This window comes from Peromyscus leucopus, chromosome 18 (assembly GCF_004664715.2).
Source record: "Peromyscus leucopus breed LL Stock chromosome 18, UCI_PerLeu_2.1, whole genome shotgun sequence".
NCBI classification, from domain to species: Eukaryota; Metazoa; Chordata; class Mammalia; order Rodentia; family Cricetidae; genus Peromyscus; species Peromyscus leucopus.
Genome location: NC_051078.1, coordinates 47,397,140 through 47,418,475, shown reverse-complemented (window position 1 = coordinate 47,418,475; position 21,336 = coordinate 47,397,140). Strand labels below are relative to the sequence as shown.

The following is a 21,336-nucleotide window of genomic DNA, read 5'->3' as shown; positions in this document are numbered from 1 at the left end:
GTTATCCAGAACTTCTGGCAGTACGGTCCCCAAAGGCAAGTTGCTTAGCAGATGTGGGACCCACTGACAGCAGGCAAAGTTAAGTGAGCAGAACCAATAGGGTATACCTATTGTGGAAAGGCATTTATTAGATTGGCTTACACACCAGGACCTAGGAGCCCAACAATGGCTTTCTGAATACTCGAGAGGCTGAGAACCTGAGAGATGCTCAATATGTAAAACTGGTTGCCTTGGCAATACTAGTACAGCACCAAAGGCCTGGAAGGTCACTAAAGAAATGCTGATATTTAGTCTGAGTTGAAAGGATGAAGAACCTGGGATCTGATGGCCACAGAGGATGGTATCAGCAGTGACAGATGTACTTGCTCAGGGAGAGGAGGCAGAAGGGGAGCGCTGCTTTCTCTTCAGGCCTCTTTGTACATGGACTGCCCATTGGAAGGCACCCACTTTGAAAGTGGTTATCCCATCATTTAATCTTCTCTGGAAATGTCCTCAGAAACATTCTCAGAGGTGTGTCCACCAGGTGATTCAAAACGGCTTCAAGTTGATCATCAAGACCAAACACAACCCCATTCACATTCAAGTTATGAAAGTAATAGTTTATTGGTGAAATGTTGTTAACACCTCAGGTGTGTCAAATCTGACCCTAAAGCAGTGAACAATTCTTCACAAAGTATATTCTTGCTTGGTGTGCTTTTCTCGTCAGGGTTGCTATCATAACATACTTTGTCATGGGGTGGTAACTGAAGAACTCTGGTTGAGAAAGAGACTATATAAAATGAAAGAGATAATTGTCTTTCATTTACAGTGTTCCAGATTAAAGATAAAGAAAATTAAAGTCAAGCAAGAATGAGACCGTAGCCAAAGGTCAATGTCAAATTTCAGTCTTAGAGCACTAATCCAAAGTTCAAGGTTGATCTCTCTCCACTGTTTCTCCCTTTCTTCATGCATATGTTTAATAAAGATTATAATCAAGCAGGAAAGCTCAGGTGTCATTGGTGTCAATGATGGAAACCTCTCCCAGCAGCTTTTCAAAAGAATAACAAATAACCATAAACGTGTTTATCCTTTATACAGCCCATCTACAGATCAAAGACTTAGCACCTACCGTTCTTAATGATGTCTCCAGTTCACATTTTTTTTTTTTTTTTTTTTTTTTTTTTTTTGGTTTTTCGAGACAGGGTTTCTCTGTGTAGCTTTGCGCCTTTCCTGGAACTCACTCTGTAGCCCAGGCTGGCCTCGAACTCACAGAGATCCGCCTGGCTCTGCCTCCCAAGTGCTGGGATTAAAGGCGTGCACCACCACTGCCTGGCTCCAGTTCATATCTTACAAATGTACCACAAAGTTGTTTTCTCTCCTAAGATAGAATTCTAACAATCAGCATTAACTGAAAGGTATATTCATTTCCAAAGTAATATTTTAGGAAGGGCTGGAGAGGTGGCTGAGTGAGTATGAGTGCTTACTGCTCTTTCAGAGGCCAGCACACACATTGGGTAGCTCATGACTTCCTGTAACTCCAGTTTCAGAGACCCAACATCCTTTTTTGACCTCTTCAGGCACCCACACACAAGTAAAAAAACACACCCAGAGAGACTCATTAAAGTAAATAATAAAATAAACCTTAAGAAAAAAAAAAAAAAAGGAGGTTGGGGATTTAGCTCAGTGGTAGAGTGCTTGCCTAGCAAGCACAAGGCCCTGGGTTTGGTCCTCAGCTCTGGAAAATAAAAAAAAATAAAATAAAATAAAAATAAAAATAAAAATAAAAAAAAAAAACTCTTATGTGCCCTGGGTAGCAAGAAATAAAAGTAACTTACTTAGTCACAAGAACATTGGCTTACACTTTCAGCAAGGCAAAAAGGAAGATGATGTTTGGAACTAGGGTGAAACTTGAAATTTCATGTATAAAGCCAAGAGACTTCTTCCAGGGTGTGTGAGCATGGTAGTAGTGGATGATATACACACCTGTTCTCAGTCCAGAGGATGACTGAGTAATGGGTGGGCTTGCTCCCTCACCTATTCACCTCCCCTAATATTTAGAGATCACATTCGGTTGTTAAAGATTGATTTAACATGGCTGATGCTCAATCGGAATTCTTAATGTTCATTGACTCTTTTAAGAGTGGCAGATCTTTGAGAGAGCTAGCTGCAACGGTGGGCAGATACAAAGCCAAGCATGTTCAGTCAGCCGGATCATTAGGGAAGCATCTGACCAGTGTTCTCAGGACAGAGCCTTTGAGGTCAGCTGGTAGCCTGGTGTCTGTGTATTATAAAGTGGCCATGTAAGAAGTCTATAAATTGAAGGAACAGAGTGGTCAACCTATATTGCCTTGGTATTTTCTTCTGTTTGGGTGGCTTTCATCTTACACAATTGGTCACTGCCCAGACTCCCTCCAAAATGACAATAACAGAGACAACTCAAAACAGGATAGGCATAGATCACAGAATAGGACAGAGACTTTAGAGGTAGCTGGGCCTCCTGGCACAGGCTTGTGACCTCAGATACTTGAGAGGCTGAGGTCAGGGATCACAAGTGCAATACCAGTCCTTGGATTACACAGTGAACTGGGCAGTTTAGTGAGACCCTATCACAAAACTAAAAGAGATCAAGATGCAATTCATTGGTAGAGCACTTACCTAGCATATGTGAGGCCCTGAATTCTACGTCCCATACTGCCACAAAAAGAAAACTAGAGCCACAACTGAAATAATTTGGTGTTCGGCCGAGGTACAGGTGTGGGTCTATTGAGAAACACACACACACACACACACACACACACACACACACACACACACAAAATCATTTCAGCAAATGGTGGCAAAATGTTGCTAACCAAATGGAAAAGCCAAAACTTGAACCTTTATATCATAATAAAAGTTAATTCTGTGTGGATCACAGGATTAAATATGACATATAAAACTAGAGTTTCTAGTAAGAAAGATTTGCAGGATGTTTATATAGTCTTGGGATAGGCAAAGGTTTGTACTAATAATAATGAAAAAGCTAACCTTAAGAAGATCATTAAATGCCGGGCAGTGGTGGCGCACTCAGGAGGCAGAGGCAGGCGGATCTCTGTGAGTTCAAGGCCAGCCTGGTCTACAGAGAGAGATCCAGGACAGGCACCAAAACTACACAGAGAAACCTGTCTCAAAAAAAAGAAAAAAAGATCATTAAATTACACTATGCATATATGTATGCATAAGTGTTTTACATTTAAAAAATTAGAAAGTTAAAAGATAAGATACAGAATGGAAGAACATAAGTGCAGATAAGTACATCAATAAAATGTTTATAGAGAATATATTTTTATAACTTACTAATTTTTGAAATTTTCAAGCCAGACTATATTCAGCATATATATGACAAATTAATAGTTACAAACAGAAATACAAATGTGGATAAGTCTTGATTGGATACTTCATCGAAGAGTGTATCTGAATTTCTAATTAGCGATCAAGAAAAGTACCCAGTTCTGCTAACCTTCAAGAAATGCAAACTGCAGTCACAGTGTCCATCATCCCAGTACCAAAGCACGTTAGTCCAGGAGTGACTCCGTCCTACTGCTAAGTCTTGAGAATCTGGTTCATCTCACATATCACAAAAGGTCTTTACACCACAACCACCAAGCACATGAACAATCCCCAGGTTTGTGTGGGTTCTGCACACTGTTGAGCCTACTGATGTTTGATGTGTTGTCCCATTCCCTAATCCCCCAGCCTTGGCCACAGACCTTGGGATCCTGCCTTATGGAGTTCTTTTTCTGTGTAACTATATACTACCTGCAAATTCTACCCACAGTGTCTCTCCTGGGCTTCAGTCTTGGTGTCCTCAACTCAGTGATGGCTGAGCTCAGTGTGAGTTTTCTTATACTGCTTTACAGCCAAGGGGACTCCCTCAAGCAGTGACCTTGAATGGTTGTAGGGATAACTGCATCATTTCTGCAGGAACTCCCGTCCTGAAATGCCTGCTGTAGGATGGCTGAAAACTGAAATGTGTCTTGTCTGTTCTCCCTTGGATAAGATGCTCCTATAAATAGTATCTAGTAGTTTATTATAGCCATGAGTCAAGGTCTGTGTATTAGTGGCTTTTCTCATTGCTTAGCCAGATATCTGACTAAAGGCAACTGAAGACAGGGAAGAGTTTTCATTTTGTTTACAGTGTGAAGGCATAGTTCATCATGGTAGGGAAGGAGATGCTCTTGGCAGTGAGAGCAGAAGCACAAGCCTGTTTGCTCATATCTGGGTGGATCGGGAGACAGAGAAAAGAGAAAGACAGCACTCAGCTCATTTTTTCCATTTAGTTTTAATCCAGAACTCCAACCAATGGGATGGTTCCACCCACATTCAGGGTAGGTCTTCTGTCCTTGGTTACATCTTTCTAGAAATAACCCCAGACTCACCCAGAAGTGTGTCTTCTTGGTTATTCAAAATTCAGTCACGTTGTGTGGCACAAATGCTTGAAGAGATTGCTGCTTTTTAGTTCTACCATTTGGTTTTAGTTTTGGTTTCTCTGTGTAACTCTGGCTGTCCTAGAGCCTGCTCTGTAGACCAGACTGGGCTCAAACCCAAGGATCTGCCTGCCTCTGCCTCCTGTGTCCTGAGATTAGAGATATGCACCACACCCAGGAGTTCTCCCATTCTTCATCCCTTCAGTTCACTCTTCCTAAGACAATGAAATACTCGGAGACAACCATAACTGCAGCTCTTCACAGAAGCCTGGTGTCTCAGCCACATGCTAATTGTCTCAGAAATTTCAACCATCACAAAATCTTAGGGGTACATATTATTTTGTTATCTCTGTTTTACAGGTGCTAAAACAAATTTTTAAGGGAGGACTTAACGAAACTCATTGATTAGTGTATTGAGTGGCTCACATACACATGCAGTTTCTTGAGTACAAATGAATCTGTACCACAAGGCCTCAAGTGTAACATTTTTTAAAAAATCACAGAAAAGACAATTGAAAAAAATTGAGGTTAAAATGTTAATTCATGCAGAAATTTTAAGTTACTCTTAAAACTTTTGTAAAACAGGTAATTACTATATTACAGAGAGAGGGAGAGAGAGAGAGGGAGAGAGACAGAGAGAGAGAGAGAGAGAGAGAGAGAGAGAGAGAGAGAGAGAGAGAGAGAGAGAGAAGGGGGAGAAAGAGACTGTGCATGTTTATATGCTTGAGTCCATGTGTCTGGTGGAGATGAGAGAGTGGCCACATTGGCCTTTGGAGGTCTTTTCTGGCTTTGCCTGCGATGCTGAAATCATATTCATTTCTCAGTTATTTTATTTGTCTCCTAGGGTTGCCATGGAAAATTAACACAAACTAGGAGACTTAAAACAACAAATAGCCTGTAGATCTAGATGTTAGATAGTCTTCATCAGATTTCAGCAGGCTGTCCCACATCCTTGGCTTTCAGGACAATCTCTGTTGATTCCCTCTGCCTACTAGTCTCTCCTGGCTATCTTTGCTGGTGGCTTCATCATTCTAGTGTCTTATCTTCTTCTTCACATGACTTCTCCCCTCTATCTGATTCTCTCAGGCCTTGTCACCTGAATCTAAGATGATCTCTTCCAATAGTCACTTTAATCACATCTGGAAAAAGAAAAAAATTGTTTCCTAAAAGGGCTCCCAATTCCCTAATCAGGGATTAGGACTTGGGTATATCATTCTGGGGAATAGCATCTTATCCATTGCAGTCTGAATGGGAACAATGATATTCTTTCAAGGTGACCACTCTTTTAGATCCTACCACACGACCAGTGAGCCATGTTGATGGAGAGGGGCTTGGGTACCTCTCTGTTCATTTCCATTGTGTTGATGAGTTAGAAAGTTAAATACAGAGGAATTCCCTTTTTCTTTGCTTCCTAAACTCTGTGTGTGCTTCAACAGAGTCTTGTCCTATGACCCAGGTGTTCGCCTTATAATTGTTGTTTATAATCCACGGCTGGGCAATAACTCTAGGCATGCAAACTTATATAAGACCAACCTCTAACTTTCTTTCTTCCTTTCTTTTAACTTTTATTGATTCTCTGTGGGTTTCACATCATGCATTCCAATTCCACTTATCTCCCCATCTCCTCACATCTGTCCTCTGCCCTTACAACCTCCCCACCAAACCAAAAACAAATTTAAAACCAAAAACCAAACAAAAACAAAAGCAGAATTTTGTCATGGAAGCTGTAGTGTGGCGCATTGAGACACACAGGTTACCCTTTAGTCTGTTCATGTTTACTTGCAAGTATTCACTGCCCTGAGTCATTGGTCTGGCTTGAGGCCTCCAGTTTCTGCTACACCACTGGTAATAAGCTCTCACTGGAGCTCCTCATGGATATCCTGTTGCCTTGTGTCATGGAGACACACATAAGAGTAGGCCCTGCACTCCACCTGGGCAGCACACTAGAGCTGACCCTGATGTTGGGTTGCAGGTGAGCCAACCTTAAGGGTGTTAGAGTGGGAAAGATGACACTGCCCACCCCTCTCTTATGCTCCCTACAGCAATTGGGAGAGAGGGCCCTGCACCTTACCTGGGCAAAACAGTAGAGCTGGCTCTAGCAATATGAATGAGGGGGACCTGGATCTGCGGGCCCAAGAGCAGGAGAACTGGCCCTGCTCCTTTCTGTAGGTGCGTTGGGTGAGCCAGCCAAGGCAGTGCTGGGGAGCTCGTCTGGGTAGTGATGATGAGGGAAAACTATTGAGCTGACCAACCCAGCTACCACCCAGGTCCAGAACTAGGGCTGTGAGTTGGCCACCCCATCACCCACCCTATCTGTGAACTGCTAGAGCACGTGAAGGGGACCAACCTACAGATCCGACCTCTAACTTTTCTCTCAAAGCCTGAACATGTCTTTTATCCAGGAATTTCTTTCTCCCTCTGGGCAGCAAGACAACCCCTGGATCTTCACCCCTCTCAGTTCTTTCCTTTTCTTCACATATCTAATGACCAGCTTTCCTGTTTTGCAACTTCCTTTTAACTTCTTTCCCTGCCACACACATGCAGTAGCTTTTTAAAAATTCTCCTTGATGTTGCCAATTAAGTATTTTGAGCAATCTGGAGCTGCATTTGGAAGGCATCAGACATAATAGCTAGGTTATTACCACAGTCTACCAATGTGGGCTCATTAGCAATGATTTTTTCTTTTCACCTTGCAACAACATAATGAGGTTATTAATTAAAGCAGAGACGTAAGTGTTCTTGGTTTTCTCTAATGCCATCTGGAGAGACAGCCAGGCTCTTTGTCACAGTTCCTCATAAATGGCTCCAGGGTGATCGATACATTTGGATCTTTACAAAATGATATTTTCCTTGACTAAAAACTTGTTCTCTTTAAATGATTTTTAAGTCCCCCATATTACTTACTTTTCTGTTCCTGTGCTAAAATATCACAACCAAAAGTGACTTATAGAAGCAACAGTTTATTTTGGCTTATGAGAATATGAGTCCATTATGATGAGGAAAGCATGGCAGTAGACAGGCATGGTGGCCAGAGCAAGAAACTGAAAGCTCACATCCTGAACTGAAAGCATGAAGCAGAGAGAGAAAACTGGAAGTGATGTGAGGCTCTAAAGTCTCAAAGTCCACCCCCAGGGACAGACTACCTTCAGCAAGTCTATACCTCCTAAACCTCCCCAAACAGTGCTACCAACTGGGACCAATGGTTGAAATATATGAGCCTAGGAGGGACATTCTTATTCAAAACACTATAATCCCTACAATCTCTAAGCATTAATGTGGCCTCATGCAGCCTCAGGGAGAGGCAATAGAGTGTAAATGGTCAGATGCACAGTCCCTAGAGAACACCGCTTGGGGTTAAATCCTGGGCTTTGCTACCCATTGTGTGGCATCCTGCACATATCTAATCTCTCTCTTCCTACCTGGATAAGGGTTATGTAGATTTATATGTGTGAAATACTTAGACCATGTAATGAGCACTGAATATATGTATATGTGAACAGTTATGTTGATTCATTAGATCCAAAGAAAGGCTTCTGGCTGCTCCTGTGAATAAAGCACTTTGGTATTATTACTTTTAATATATCACTAAAATTCATAGGCTGACAAAGAGAACAGGGCCAGGTGTGGGATACCTCCTGTTCATCCCCCACAAACAATACAGAAAATTGCCATTACTCTTGGCTACCCACCTGAGCTTGATGTGAAGAACTCATTGCTGAAGACACTACACAGTTTGGTCACAGAACAAGAGAAACCTAGAAGCTTCCTTCCTGCTGAATATCTTTCATCATGCCAGAGGTGCTGTACAGGCTATTGAGGGAGAGAGAAAAGTCATCAAAAATCTTAGCTAGCTGTGAACTCGGAGCTTTAATAACAACTCCTGGTAAGATGTGCCCATTGATGCAAGAGTGGCATGAATGCTATGTGGGTAACCAACTGCTTTCTGTTTGGATTGAAGGTCCCTCCACAGAAAGGAACTTAGACCTGGTACTGTAAGTCTGGCCAAGAACCCAATGGCTGGGAAGATCATATACCCTAGGGGGAGCCTTACTTCTGTTATTCTTCTCAATGGAAATAGCATCAATCTGCCTTCTAAATTCTTAACCTTATATTCGTAGGTTAGTGCGGTTCTCATTCCTCATTAGGCATGATCCTTGTTACAGTGGACATCCGTTAACACAGAGATTCAGTTAGTCACATTCCAAAGTGTGTGTGACTATTGAGTGCCCAGATCCAAATGGGACATCTCTGTATCACACTTCCCTAAGGTGAACATCATAGAAGAGGGGGGTGACACTGCTGTGAAAACGTTTCTGGACATGGACATGACAGGGCCATTGTACTCATGAATTCACAGCTGCTGTGGCTGCCTGAGCTACACAAGATCAAGCCAATCAACATTACTGTATGGATGGGGGAGGGATTCATGAGACCACACCCAGAGAGAGCTATTGGCAGCTGATGGCTGCTAAGGGAGAAACAGGTTTTTTTCAGGAGTGTGGCCCATGGTTGGCTGTCCATGCTCCAGTGGCTGCCCCTATCCCCATGTGTGTATGGGCAGCTCTAACTAGATGCAGTGGGTTACAAATTTTTAAGAATGAAAAGGATATGATGTTGAAAGGGGAATGTGTGTTGGGGGTTCTGGGAGAATTTAAAGGGAGTGAATATGATCAAAATGCATTGTGTACATGTATGGCATTCTTTTTACATTTTATATTATTTTTAATTGTGAGTATGTGTGTGAGTCTATGACATTGGATCCCCTGGAGCTGGAGTTGCAGGTATTTGTAAGCCACCTGATGTGGACTCTCAGAATCAAACTTGGGTCCTCTGAAAAAGCAATAACACTCTAACCACTAAACTATCTATTCAGCCCCATATATGACATTCTTAAAGAAGAGATAAATACATTAATGTTTTTTAGAAATCATAGTTTCAAATCCAACCTATTGTACCTCAGACTGTGTTCTTACTTGGAGAGAGAACCTTTAAAAAGGTCAGGCAAATACAAGGTCACTAGAGTAACCATGTGCTTATGATTGATGTCCTTATAAAAAGGGGAACTTTAGACAGGGACAAACCTTGAGAAGATGATAAGAGATTCAGGGGGAAATGGTGCTCTTCAAGCCAAGAGAAGGGGTCTGGAGTAGACCCACCCTCCCAAGCCTTCAAAAGAAACCAGCCATACCAGAACCTTAATTTTGAACTTCTAGCCCAGAACTATAGAGTACATCTCTGCCATTTAAGCCACCCAAGGGTGGATCTTCATTACAGCATCCTAGGATTCTGATAGAGGTAATTATAACAAGCCTCTATCATCTCCAAGGAACATACAGTGTGACCAGAGATACATATTATTCCACAAGCAATTGAAAGCAATAGAATTTCACTAATGTCTTAAACAGATGAGTAAGCACAAAAGTATACATCAAAATTTGGACAGGAACATCAAGAGTGTTGTTCTGTTTCTGTCCCTCTTTCCCTCTCTTGGTGACTGTGATATAGCTTTCCTTACTCTTCCTCTCATCCTTCCCTATCCCACTTTCTCTTGTTCTTCAACTTCCAACATTCTGGTTTTCTATAATTCCCTAATGCAGCTAGCAATAAATATGATCCCAAGTAGCACCCAGATTTGCGCATTAAAGATATAAACCACCTTTGGGCTGGGGATATAGCTCAGTTGGCAGAGTGCTTGCCTATCCGATGTCAAGAAACAAAACAAAGAACAAAGAGATACACCCCCCTAGAAACAAACTTCATGTCTTGTGTCTTAGGGTGTTTACTGCTCTGAAGAGACACTATGCCCACAGCAACTCTTACAAGGCAAAACATTTAATTCCGGGTGGCTTACATTTTCAGAGGTTTAATCCATTGTCATGGAGAGACATGGTGGCATGCAGGCAGACATGGTGCTGGAGACAAAGCTGAGATTCCTACATCTTGACATGCAGGCAACAGGAAATGGTCTTCTCACTGGGCGTGGCTTGAGCATATATGAGACCTCAAAGCTGTCCTACACAGTGACACACTTCCTTCAGCAAGACTACATCTACTCCAACAAGGCCACACCTCCTAAAAGTGCCACATCCTTTGGGGGCCATTTTCTTTCAAAACACTACATTTTGCTTAGTAGTTTTAACTTCTCAGATAGGAGTCTATCATTCCCTCACCTTTCATCAGATGCCTGCCCATCAACAGTGACCAAAATGACGCAAACATAGTATTTCCACTGAAGCTACATGTATGGAGTAAGGGAAGAGGTCATTACTAAGAAAGGGATATTGGGCAGGTAATTTGAAGAGCCAAGTAATCAGAGGCATGAGACTGACAAACTGCACAGCCCAAGGCTGAAATCAACCTGTTAACATTGGCATCTTCTAGTCAGAGTAAGAGTGGCCTCTTCTGCTTCCAAGGAGGCAGAAACGAGTTGTAGTTACGACAGTGGGGCCTTGAACCAGAGACTCATGGGTTCTAATTCAATGTGTTCATCCTGCGATCCTGAGCATATCACCTGCCTCTCGGCTTCCTTTTGAAGAGGGAGATAAAAATTCCATTGCTAAGTTTGAGATGAGTGAGGGAGACCAGCTCCCTCTTACTCCCCGAGGGTACTCTTGAGCAGGGAGAAATGAGGAATTTGTAGATAGAAGGATATAGAGAGAGACAGATAGAAACACAGGATAGCCTCGGGAGAGCCTGGGTCTCAACCCATCAGCCCCTTCTGTCTCTACTAAAGGGCTTTTTAGAGGAATGCCAAGGGGTGAGACAAAAGACCTCCCCCAGCACAGCAAGTATAGACCATCCCAGATACCTGGTAACCCTGCACATGGTCCAGCCATCCTCTAGTGCAGCCCTGCTGTAAAGCAAGCTCGGATCTCACTAGAGAACCTTTGTGGGCTCCCACAGATGAGGCCTGAATGTGCACTGGATAATAATAGAAGTATACAGCAATCACAAAAGTCCTGCCCTGCTGGTGTTTGATGCCTGCTTCTTTTGTTTTGCTTTCTCCTCCAGGCTGAGTTCTCCGAGCTGAACCTGGCTGCTTATGTTACCGGAGGCTGCATGGTAGACATGCAAGTTGTGAGAAATGGCACCAAAATTGTGAGGTAAGCAGACCTGAGATACAAAAGTATTTATAGAAAAAAACCTCACAAAGACACCTCCACCCCTGCCTGCCTGCTGCATGTGGCCACTTTCAGGTGCCACGTGTGCATCCCCATGCCAGATGATTGCCACAGAGTCCCAGGTGCCCCAGTAACAGAAATGATCAATGACACAAATACAGGGGAAGCACCTGTGATGTCCAGGAGGAAGGCTTGGGCTTGGGGCGAAAGGTCTGGGTTCTGGTTGTAGAGCTGTGACTCTGTCCTGCCAGGGTTTAGCTCCTGTAGCTCTGTTTCTTAAACACAATGTGGAGAGAGCAGCATTGCAGCCAGAGGCTGCCAAAGTCTCCGTGAACTGGTACATGGGAGAGCAGCCTGTCCACAGCGTAAAGGTTTAGCAGAAGGAACAAAATCCATCCCAGTGGCACAGAAGATTAAGCATTCAGAGTGGAGCCCCTGGTTATCAGATTTTCCAGAAATCTGTGTAGGATGTGTGCTGAGCTAGAGAGGAAGTGAGGAATTCCTTGGAAGTCAGAAATGACAAGTACATGTCCACAGGAGAGATAAGAATCCCATAAATTCAGCCCTATGTGGCTAGGCTGTGGGAAAGAGATGCACAGGCCAATATGTGAGGATCTAAGTGAGTAAGGGATGGTGCTCAGATCTAGATGAGAAGAAGAAACAAAGATCTGGGGGGGAGGGAGTATATGTTCAGCATCTTGTCAAACGGTAGGACGGGGGTATTCTTGGGCTGCAGAAATGAGAATTCTGCAAGTTAAAAGCAGCCATGAAGATAAATACAGGCAAGCAATGGAGCATGGTTGGGGGAAGTGGAATGATTGGCTAATGCAATCATCATTTACTGCGTGTTTCCTTAGTGCAGGGAAGACATTGCATGGCTTCCTGTTTCCAGTAGGCCACCACTAAAAACTAATTTCCAGTCATTGTAATGCTTAGAAGCCTTCAGAGAGTTGGCATGGCAGCGGGGATTACCAGGGAGAGAATAATGGGACAATGGAAGCCCAGAAAGATAAAAAAGAATTGTTATTATTTGAATGTGAAATGGCCCCCTCAGGCTCATTTGGGTGAATGCTTTTTTAGGAGTTAGCAGAATCTTTGGGATGTGGGGCCAAGCTGGAGGAAGTAGGTCACCAAGGTGGGTCTTAAGGTCTACCCAGCTCTACCCAGCTCCCTCCATTTCCTGACCAGCTACAGTGTGAGAATCAGTTCCAGGTGCTCCCACAAGCCACTAGGCCATCCCTTCCTCACAATGATGGGCTGAAATCCCTCTGAAACTGTTCCAAAATCGGCTTTTCCTCTCTTAAGTTGCTTCATTAGGTCATTTGTCACAGTGATGGGAAAAGCAACATGAGGACAGAAGCCACTGTGGCTTTAGACTGACTGTGTGAAGCCGCCGTGGCTTTGGACTGACTGTGTGCCAGGTGCCCCAGATTGGCTTTAAAAGGCTAGGGAGGGGAAGGGGAAAAGAAGTCAACCCTCAGCACCACTTGTATGAGAGAGTAATGAACTGAGATCCCACCAGACTCCACCTTCAAGGTGAACAGGAAACCAAGGTAGCTGAGCCCTCACAGATTGAAGTGAGGCCTAGGAAGCCTTGGGCATTGAACTTGATGCCTGCTCATTGCAAGCATGCCAGAAGTATAAGAGAACCTTTATAAAAGAACACACTCTCAGGCTGTTCTTCAGAGAATTCTTTCTACGATAGCTAGCACATGGTCGAAATTAACTAGCACTGGTGTCAGGAATTAGCAGAAATGAGAATGGTAGACCACAGGAGCTGAACTTCAGAGAGACTAGACACTGCAGTTGCCAGATGCAGATTAGTGAAAGAGAAGATGGTGTATAAATCGAGAGGAAAGGAAAATTGAATTGGAAAATAATTGCAGAGAACAGGGAACTGTCAAAAGTAAGCATTCTAGGTTGAACTGGTGCAGCTCCTGTGCATGCTGTCACAGTGCCTCTGAGCTAATGTCTGCAGCAGCCCTGTTGTATATGGAAAGTTCTGTTTCCTTGGGTTGTCACCATCCCTGCCTCTTACACTCTTTCAGCCTCCTCTTCCACGTAGATCTCCCTTCCTTGAGGGAGGGGATGGCGTGCACCCCACTTAGGGCTGAGTGTGCCAAAGTCCCTCCTTCTCTGCATGTTGTCCCCATGTGATTTTCTGTGCTAATTACCATCTACTGCTAGAAGCAGCTTCTTTGATGAGGGTACAGAGAGGCGCCGATCTATGAGTATAGCAATATGTCATCAGGAGTCATTTTATTGCTATTCACTTAGCAGAATAAGTGTAGTAGATTTTCCCCTAGGTTCCATGACCGTAACTTCAGGTTCTTGACCTCATTAAATGTCAGGGTATGGATTCCATCTTGAGTAGCCAGCTTTAAAACAGAGAAGTGGGCACAAAGTCCTACCCTAATAAAAAAGATATTTGCAATCGATATTTGCTGGGAGAGTGACCTGGGTAATAGCAACCACACCACAGGTCAGGCTGCATGCTAAGGAGTAGTTGGCCAACACAAAATGGACTCCAGGTTCTTGTTTGGTTGGTTGGTTTGGTTTTAATTGTTATTATTGCTATTGTGTGTCATTTCTATGTGTGCTTTTTTTGTTTGGTTTGGATTGGTTCTATCTTTTTTTTTTTTTTTTTTTTTGGTTTTTCGAGACAGGGTTTCTCTGTGTAGCTTTGTGCCTTTCCTGGGACTCACTTGGTAGCCCAGGCTGGCCTCGAACTCACAGAGATCCGCCTGGCTCTGCCTCCTGAGTGCTGGGATTAAAGGCGTGCGCCACCACCGCCCGGCTGGTTCTATCTTTTAAGAGAAAAAAAGAATACAAAGTTAGATGTCTAGGGAGGGAGAATCTGGAAGGATTTCGAGGAGGGGAAACAATATGACCAAAACATATTATATTAAAAAATGTATGTAAGCAGTGTTAAAAAAAATAAAACTTCTAGAAATGGAAAACTGTTTATGCTAGATTTCAGCACATTCTAGAATGTTCATTTACTCATAGGGTCAGAAGAGAAGTAAAATGAAAGAATGGAACAGGGACAGGAGTGCAAGGAATGATTCCTCCAGCACAATATGCCAAGCCAGAAGCTCGACTCAGTTTAAGCAGGATTAGGAAGAAGAACTCTACACCCAGACATGTCTGTGCAACTTTAGAAAGATAAAGAAAAACATCTTGAGGCTGAGCAGAATTAGAGAAGTAGATTTCTTTTATTGTAATAACAGAGTGATAGCTTTCAAAGAGCCATGGCGAGGATGCCTTCAGAGCAGTGAAGAAAATCAGTGCCAACCTTTCCTTCCACCCCTAGGGAAACAGCTTACATGAATGAAGAACAAATAAAAAACACAAAGAACAGATCCTCGCTAAGGGAAACTCTCACATATTTAAGCCAAAGAAAAATGATCCCAGAGTAAGGTAGGGTGCAAGAAGTGGAAAGGAAAGAAGAGAGTGTGGGGGTAGCTGTTGTTTTCAGGTGACGATGCTAATAAACTACTTGTAAGGTAGTTAATGGTTAGTCTAAATATCTCTGTGTGGGTGGGTAAAGAGCCACCCTCTAGTCTCCTGACTGTCCCATTGCATTAGTTAATGGTTAGTCTAAGTATCTCTGTGTGGGTGGGTTAAGAGCCACCCCTCTAGTCTCCTGACTGGTCCCATTGCATTAGTTAATGGTTAGTCTAGAGCATGTCTGTGTGGGTGGGTTCAGAGCCACCCTCTAGTCTCCTGACTGGTCCCATTGCATTAGTTAGTCGTTAGTCTAGAGCATCTCTGTGTGGGTGGGTTAAGAGCCACCCTCTAGTCTCCTGACTGTCCCTTTGCATTCACTCCCTCAGTGGGCACGGCCATGGAACTGCTGGCCTGTCTCCTAGCTTGCCATACCTCTTCCCTGAAGTCATATCCTTGTTTCTTCTTTGCCCAGAAGGTTCCTGGACCTTGTAGTGGAGACCTGTTGTCAGAGACAGTAGTGGAACACCAGAACACGGATGCCTGATCCCTCACCTTCTTTCAGAAAGTGTGAATTCTTAGGAATTACCCTTTCATGGTTATGTGTAAAAACTGCAACCTCTATGAAGGACCCTAGCATTCTTTAAGTATTTGTGCCACCAATACATTTTGCCAATTTCATTAAACATGAATGACTAAATGTTCTAATTAAACAAAACAAGCTTTTCTGGTAACTTAAAAAATTGTAACTGCATTCTATTCAAAAGATTCATCTAAACATAATAATACAGATCATTTGAAAATTGGGGGTGAGGGAATGCCAAAACTACCAGATTAATAAAAAGCAAGCTGAGAGCCAGGTGTGGTAATACAGGCATGTAATCCAAGGATGTGGTAGGGTGAGGCAAAAGGACCAAGACTTCCAGTTCCCCTTAGGCTACACAGTGAGTTCCAAGCCTTCCTGAGGGGCTGGAAGGTAATACCATGGAAGAGTGCTTGCCCAGCACCTTCTACAGTGTGGGGCATTTACCCACCAACCCCACAGTTCCCCAGAGTTTTCTTGAGTGTGAGCAGCAGAAAATATTAGATAGAAGGATTTATTGCGGAGAATCTTGCAGAGATAAACAGATAGAAAATAAAGGATAGCCTTGAGAGGGCCTGGAACCTATTCCAATGCCCAGACTGTCTCTGCCCCAGGGTATTTATAGAGATGCCAAGGGGTGGAGCAAAAGACCTCCTCCCCAGCACAGCCAAGTACAGACCATCTCAGACACCTGCACTCAGGCCTGTGGTCCTAATCATTCTCTATGCCAACATGCTGGGTAAAGCCACGAGGAACCCAAAAACAGGCTCCCACACTACAGGCCTTGGGTTCAAACCCCACTACCACCACCAACATTTTAAAAAATGTTTATAAGCCAAGCCACCCTGAGTTGTACAGATAATGAGGCCATGTCTCTAAACACAAACAAAGCTAATACAATTAATATCATGGGAATCAGGAAAATCGACTTTCATGTGATATTACCAAAGAAAAGGAAATTAACATGTAATTATGAAGCATTTGTTTATTGAGGAAAAATAAAACTCCCATTTTATAAGCATCAAGAAAAGGTACCACAGATATAGTTCAAAAATAAATGTAACTAGGAAGGAAAATAAACAAATCTGCCATCAAAGGATGATCTTGAGGTTGCTGCAAGGTATGCTATGTGCACCATATGCTCTCATGGAAGCCACAGTGTGCAGTGAGTCTGTAAAACCTGAAATATTATTACTTAGGAGTAATTGTGTCCTAACGCTCAACATTACCAGTGCTCATGTTCACTGTCTTACTTGGGAAAGGAATCTCCTCCCTTTGTAATAGTTAAGATGCCTCCATCTATGCCATTAGTTCTCAGGTTTGGCAGCAGATTAGAGTCACCTGGGAATCGATTCAAGTTTTACTTGTCACCCAACTAAAACTTCAGACTAATTACACTGGAATCCCTGAAGGTACGATATAGACAGTAGTGTTTTGAAAGCTCTCTAGATAATTCCAGGAAGCAGTGTTCTAGTTTTGTTTCTGTAGCATAAACATGTCATACCTTAACAAAAAGCTGCTTAGGGAACAGAGGGTTGATTTCAGCGTACAAGTCCAATTACAGGCCATCACAGCAGGGAAGCCGAGGCAGCAGGGACTTGAGGTGGTTATTCACGTCACATCCACAGTTAAAAACAGAGAGCGGTGATTGTATGCACCCTCACTTACTTGCCTGCTAGTGCTCACCTAGAATTCTCAACTCTTACATAGTTAAGGACCCCCTACCTAAGGAATGATGCTGCCCACAGTGGGCTAGGTTCTCCCACATCAATTAACTAAATTAAGACATTCCTTTACAGACATGCCCACAGGCTAACCCATTCTAGATAATCCCTTCTTGAAAGTTTCTTTCCAGGAGATACTAGGCTGTGTCAAGTTGACAATTAAAGCTAACCAATACAAGAAGCCACCCATATTTTTCCCCTGGTGGCTTTTCCCAGGGATTGGGTCATCTGAAAGGCCAAGGACTCTACCAAGTGAGCTACCTAGATGCAGGAATCACTTTGTGAAAACAGACATCCTCAAGTCTTCTAGACCTTCTTTCAGAATTTATACAATTAGCTGGGTGGTGGTGGCGCACACCTTTAATCCCAGCACTCTGGAGGTAGAGCCAGGCAGATCTCTGTGAGTCCAAGGCCAGCGTGGGCTACCAAGTGAGTCCCAGGAAAGGCACAAAGCTGCACAGAGAAACCCTGTCTTGGAAAAAAAAAAAAGGAATTTATACAATTATTTGTAAAAGTGAATTTATGGAAATGCCCCTGATGTTTATTAATCATCTTCTCTCTCAGCATTTTTATTGGATTGGGTTTCCTCAAAAACTGTTGTGTTAAAGTCCTAACCACTCATACCAGAGAATTTATTTATTTTTACATTATTTATTTAGAGGCAGAATCCTTGCAGATATGATTACTTAAATTATGTCATACTTTAAAAGGGTAGATGCATGATCCATTATGACTGGTGTCTTTGGATGATTGGAGAAAATATTGGGCTAGACATGGTATCACAGGCATATATAATCCCAGCAACTGGAGGCTAAGACAAGGTGTACCTGGGCTACAAAGCAAGTTCTAGGTCAACCTAAGCAAGACCTTGTATCAAAAACGGTGACACAGAGATACAAGGAAAGTTCTGTGTAATGATGGAGGCCAAAACTGAAGTGATACATCCACAAGTCAAACAGTGCCAGGGATCCCCTGCACTGATGGGGAGCTAGGAGATGGACAAGAGATATATTCTTTAAAGAAGGAACCATGGCTGTTGACACTTAGATTTTGGACATCTGGTCCCTACAACGATGAGAGGATAGAATTCTATTGTGTGAAGTTACCACAGTTGTGTTAATTTACTGACTTGTTCCCATGGCTTGCTCAGTCTGCTTCCTTGTACCAACCAGGTCTCCCTACGTGGGTGTGGCACAACCCACAATTGTGGTGGTATTATGTTCCCCAAAATATTGTGCACCCTAATAAACTTATCTTTGGTCAGAGGACAGAACAGCCACTAGATAGACATACAGGCCAGAAAATGGTAGCATACATGCCTTTAATCATATCACTTGGGAGGCAGAGATCCATCTGGATCTCTGTGAGTTTAAGGCCACACTGGAAATAGCCAAGCATGGTGACTCACGCCCTTAATCCCAGGAAGTGATGTCAGAAAGCAGAAAGGCATATAAGGCGTGAAAACTGGGAACTAGAAGCATTTGGCTGGTTAAGCTTTTAGGCTTTGAGCAGCACAGTTCAGCTGAGATTCATTCTGGATGAGGAATGAGAAGCTCCCAGTCTGAGGAAACAGGATGAGCTGAGGAAATGGCAAGGTGAGGTAGCTGTGGCTTGTTCTGCTTCTCTGATCTTCCAGCATTCACCCCAATAACTGGCTTCAGGTTTGATTTTATTAATAAGACTCTTTAAGATTCCTGCTACACACAATGGGCTGGGTCTTCCCACATCAATCACTTATTAAGAAAATGCCTATCAGGTCAGTTTTATGTAGACATGTTCTCAATTGTGGTTACCTCTTCTCAGAAAGCTCTAGCTTGTGTCAAGTTCACAAAAACAAAAAAAAAAAAAAAAAAAAAAAAAAAACACCCAACCAGACCAATGCTTTAAGTAAGTTTATGATTTTATGTTGGCCCACATCCATAGCTACCCTAAGCCACATGTTGGATGGGACTACAAGACTTAAAGTTTCCACAACCTTTCAAAACAGTGCCATCATCTAGGAACCAAGCATTCAAACACAAGAGCCTGTGGGTCCAGAAAGGTGCTCACAGCCTCCTGTGAGCAGTTCAGTCTAACAAGCTTGATACAGGACCTCAGACATTATAGAAAGTACTCACTCACCAGGAAGCTACAACTTGATTTACACTGTGACCTTCAGGTGGAAAGCAATGGAATCTTCCTTGGGTATGTGGCACCATGGCAAGCCCTAGCTCTACTCTCCCAAGTTAGACTATTGAGCAGTTTTCTTGACTTGTGGTATCTGCTTTCAAAGACACTTAGGTGCCATAGCTGAAATGCCAATAGGCACTTTGCACTGGGGCCACGGTTCATTATACATGTCAGCAGGGCCTGTACCCAGACAGTGCCAAGCATCATCTCTGGATGTGTCAGCAGGAATCCTGCTGGTAGACTGAGTAAAGAAGATGGGGTCTTGTAGCTAGAGTTTTCCTGCCTGGCCCACAGTCAGGACAAATCTTTGTCACCTGCCAGTCCCACAGCCGCTCAGACCCAACCAAGTAAACACAGAGACTTATATTGCTTACAAGCTGTATGGCCGTGGCAGGCTTCTTGCTAAGTTCTTATAGCTTAAATTAATCCATTTCCACAAATCTATACCCTGCCTCGTGGCTTACCGGCATCTTTTCATGCTGCTTGTCAGGGTGGCAGCTGGCAGTGACTCCTTCTGTCTTCCTGTTCTTTTATTTCTCCTTTCAGTTAGTCCCACCTATACTTCCTGCCTAGCCACGGGCCAATCAATGTTTTATTTATTGACCAATCAGAGCAACTTGACATACAGACCATCCCACAGCACAGCCAAGTGCAGACCATCTCATACACCTGCACTCAGGCCTGTGATCCTAATCACCCTCTATGCGGACCTGCTGGGTAAAGCCACGAGGAACCCGAGAATGGGCTCCCACAGGACATACAGAACATCCCACAGCAGGATCTCACTAATACAGGCAGGCACCATCCCATCCACACAGAGCCCAACCTAAGAGCACAAAAGGCAAAGCTGAGGCTGTCTTCTGGACCTAAGGCACTCATATTCTCTTGTCCTCTGTCATCAAAGCTCTTAGTTGTCATGGTTTCACACTCTAGCACTTACATCAATGGTCTCTCAGTTCTTGGGCCTCAATCTGAGAATGACACCATTGGCTCCCCAGCTTCTCAGCACTCCATATTCACACTGAATCCCATCACTGGTTCTCCAGCTCACAGATGGCATATTTTGGGACTTCTCCATGGTCATGTGCACTCGTCTTGGTAACATGCCTCTTGCTCTGTATTCTGTTGCTTTATTTCTATGGAGAACATGAGGTTCTCATAATCCAAGAGATCAGGATGGTGACAGAGCAAACCACTGCTAGCCTTCTTCATCATCCATCTCTTCTGTTCTGAGCAACAGCACCTAGGTGATTTTCCACCACAGTGACCTTTCTCTACTTCATTGTCTGGGCAGTGTGTGCAGCTGACAACACATGACCAGCCCCGGTCTATTGGATTGTCACCTTGGGGCTCAAGGTGAGACAACAGGACTTTCTCACAAGACTTTTTCAAGAGCTCTTGGTTAGCAGGCACATGAGTTCTACAAAGGCTGCTGAGCTGCTGGGGTAGATGTCCAGAGCTGCTGAGCTGCTGGGGTAGATGTCCAGAGCTGCTGAGCTGCTGGGGTAGATGTCCAGAGCTGCTGAGCTGCTGGGGTAGATGTCCAGAGCTGCTGAGCTGCTGGGGTAGATGTCCAGAGCTGCTGAGCTGCTGGGGTAGATGTCCAGAGCTGCTGAGCTGTTGGGGTAGATGTTCAGAGCTGCTGAGCTGCTGGGGCAGATGTCCAGAGCTGCTGACCTGCTGGGGTAGATGTCCAGAGCTGCTGAGTTGCTAGGGTGGATGTCCAGAGCTGCTGAGCTGGTAGGGTGGATGCCTGGAACTGCTGGTGGCTCTCTGTCTCTGTGAGTGAATAACCTGCCAAAAATGAAGCCAAAGCAAAGGAAAGCACAGCCAAGAGAGACAGTGAC

The 21,336-nt window shown here is 43.6% G+C and overlaps 1 protein-coding gene across 2 annotated transcripts in view; it reads left to right on the top strand.

The window, feature by feature from the left end:
• Positions 1-21,336, top strand: part of Syn3 (synapsin III) — a 439,566-nt gene that overhangs the window by 87,512 nt on the left and 330,718 nt on the right. For both annotated transcript variants that reach the window (XM_028883656.2, XM_028883658.2), the window contains exon 4: positions 11,457-11,548. In XM_028883656.2, the coding sequence (XP_028739489.1) occupies positions 11,457-11,548 (92 nt within the window). The remainder of the gene's footprint in view (positions 1-11,456; positions 11,549-21,336) is intronic.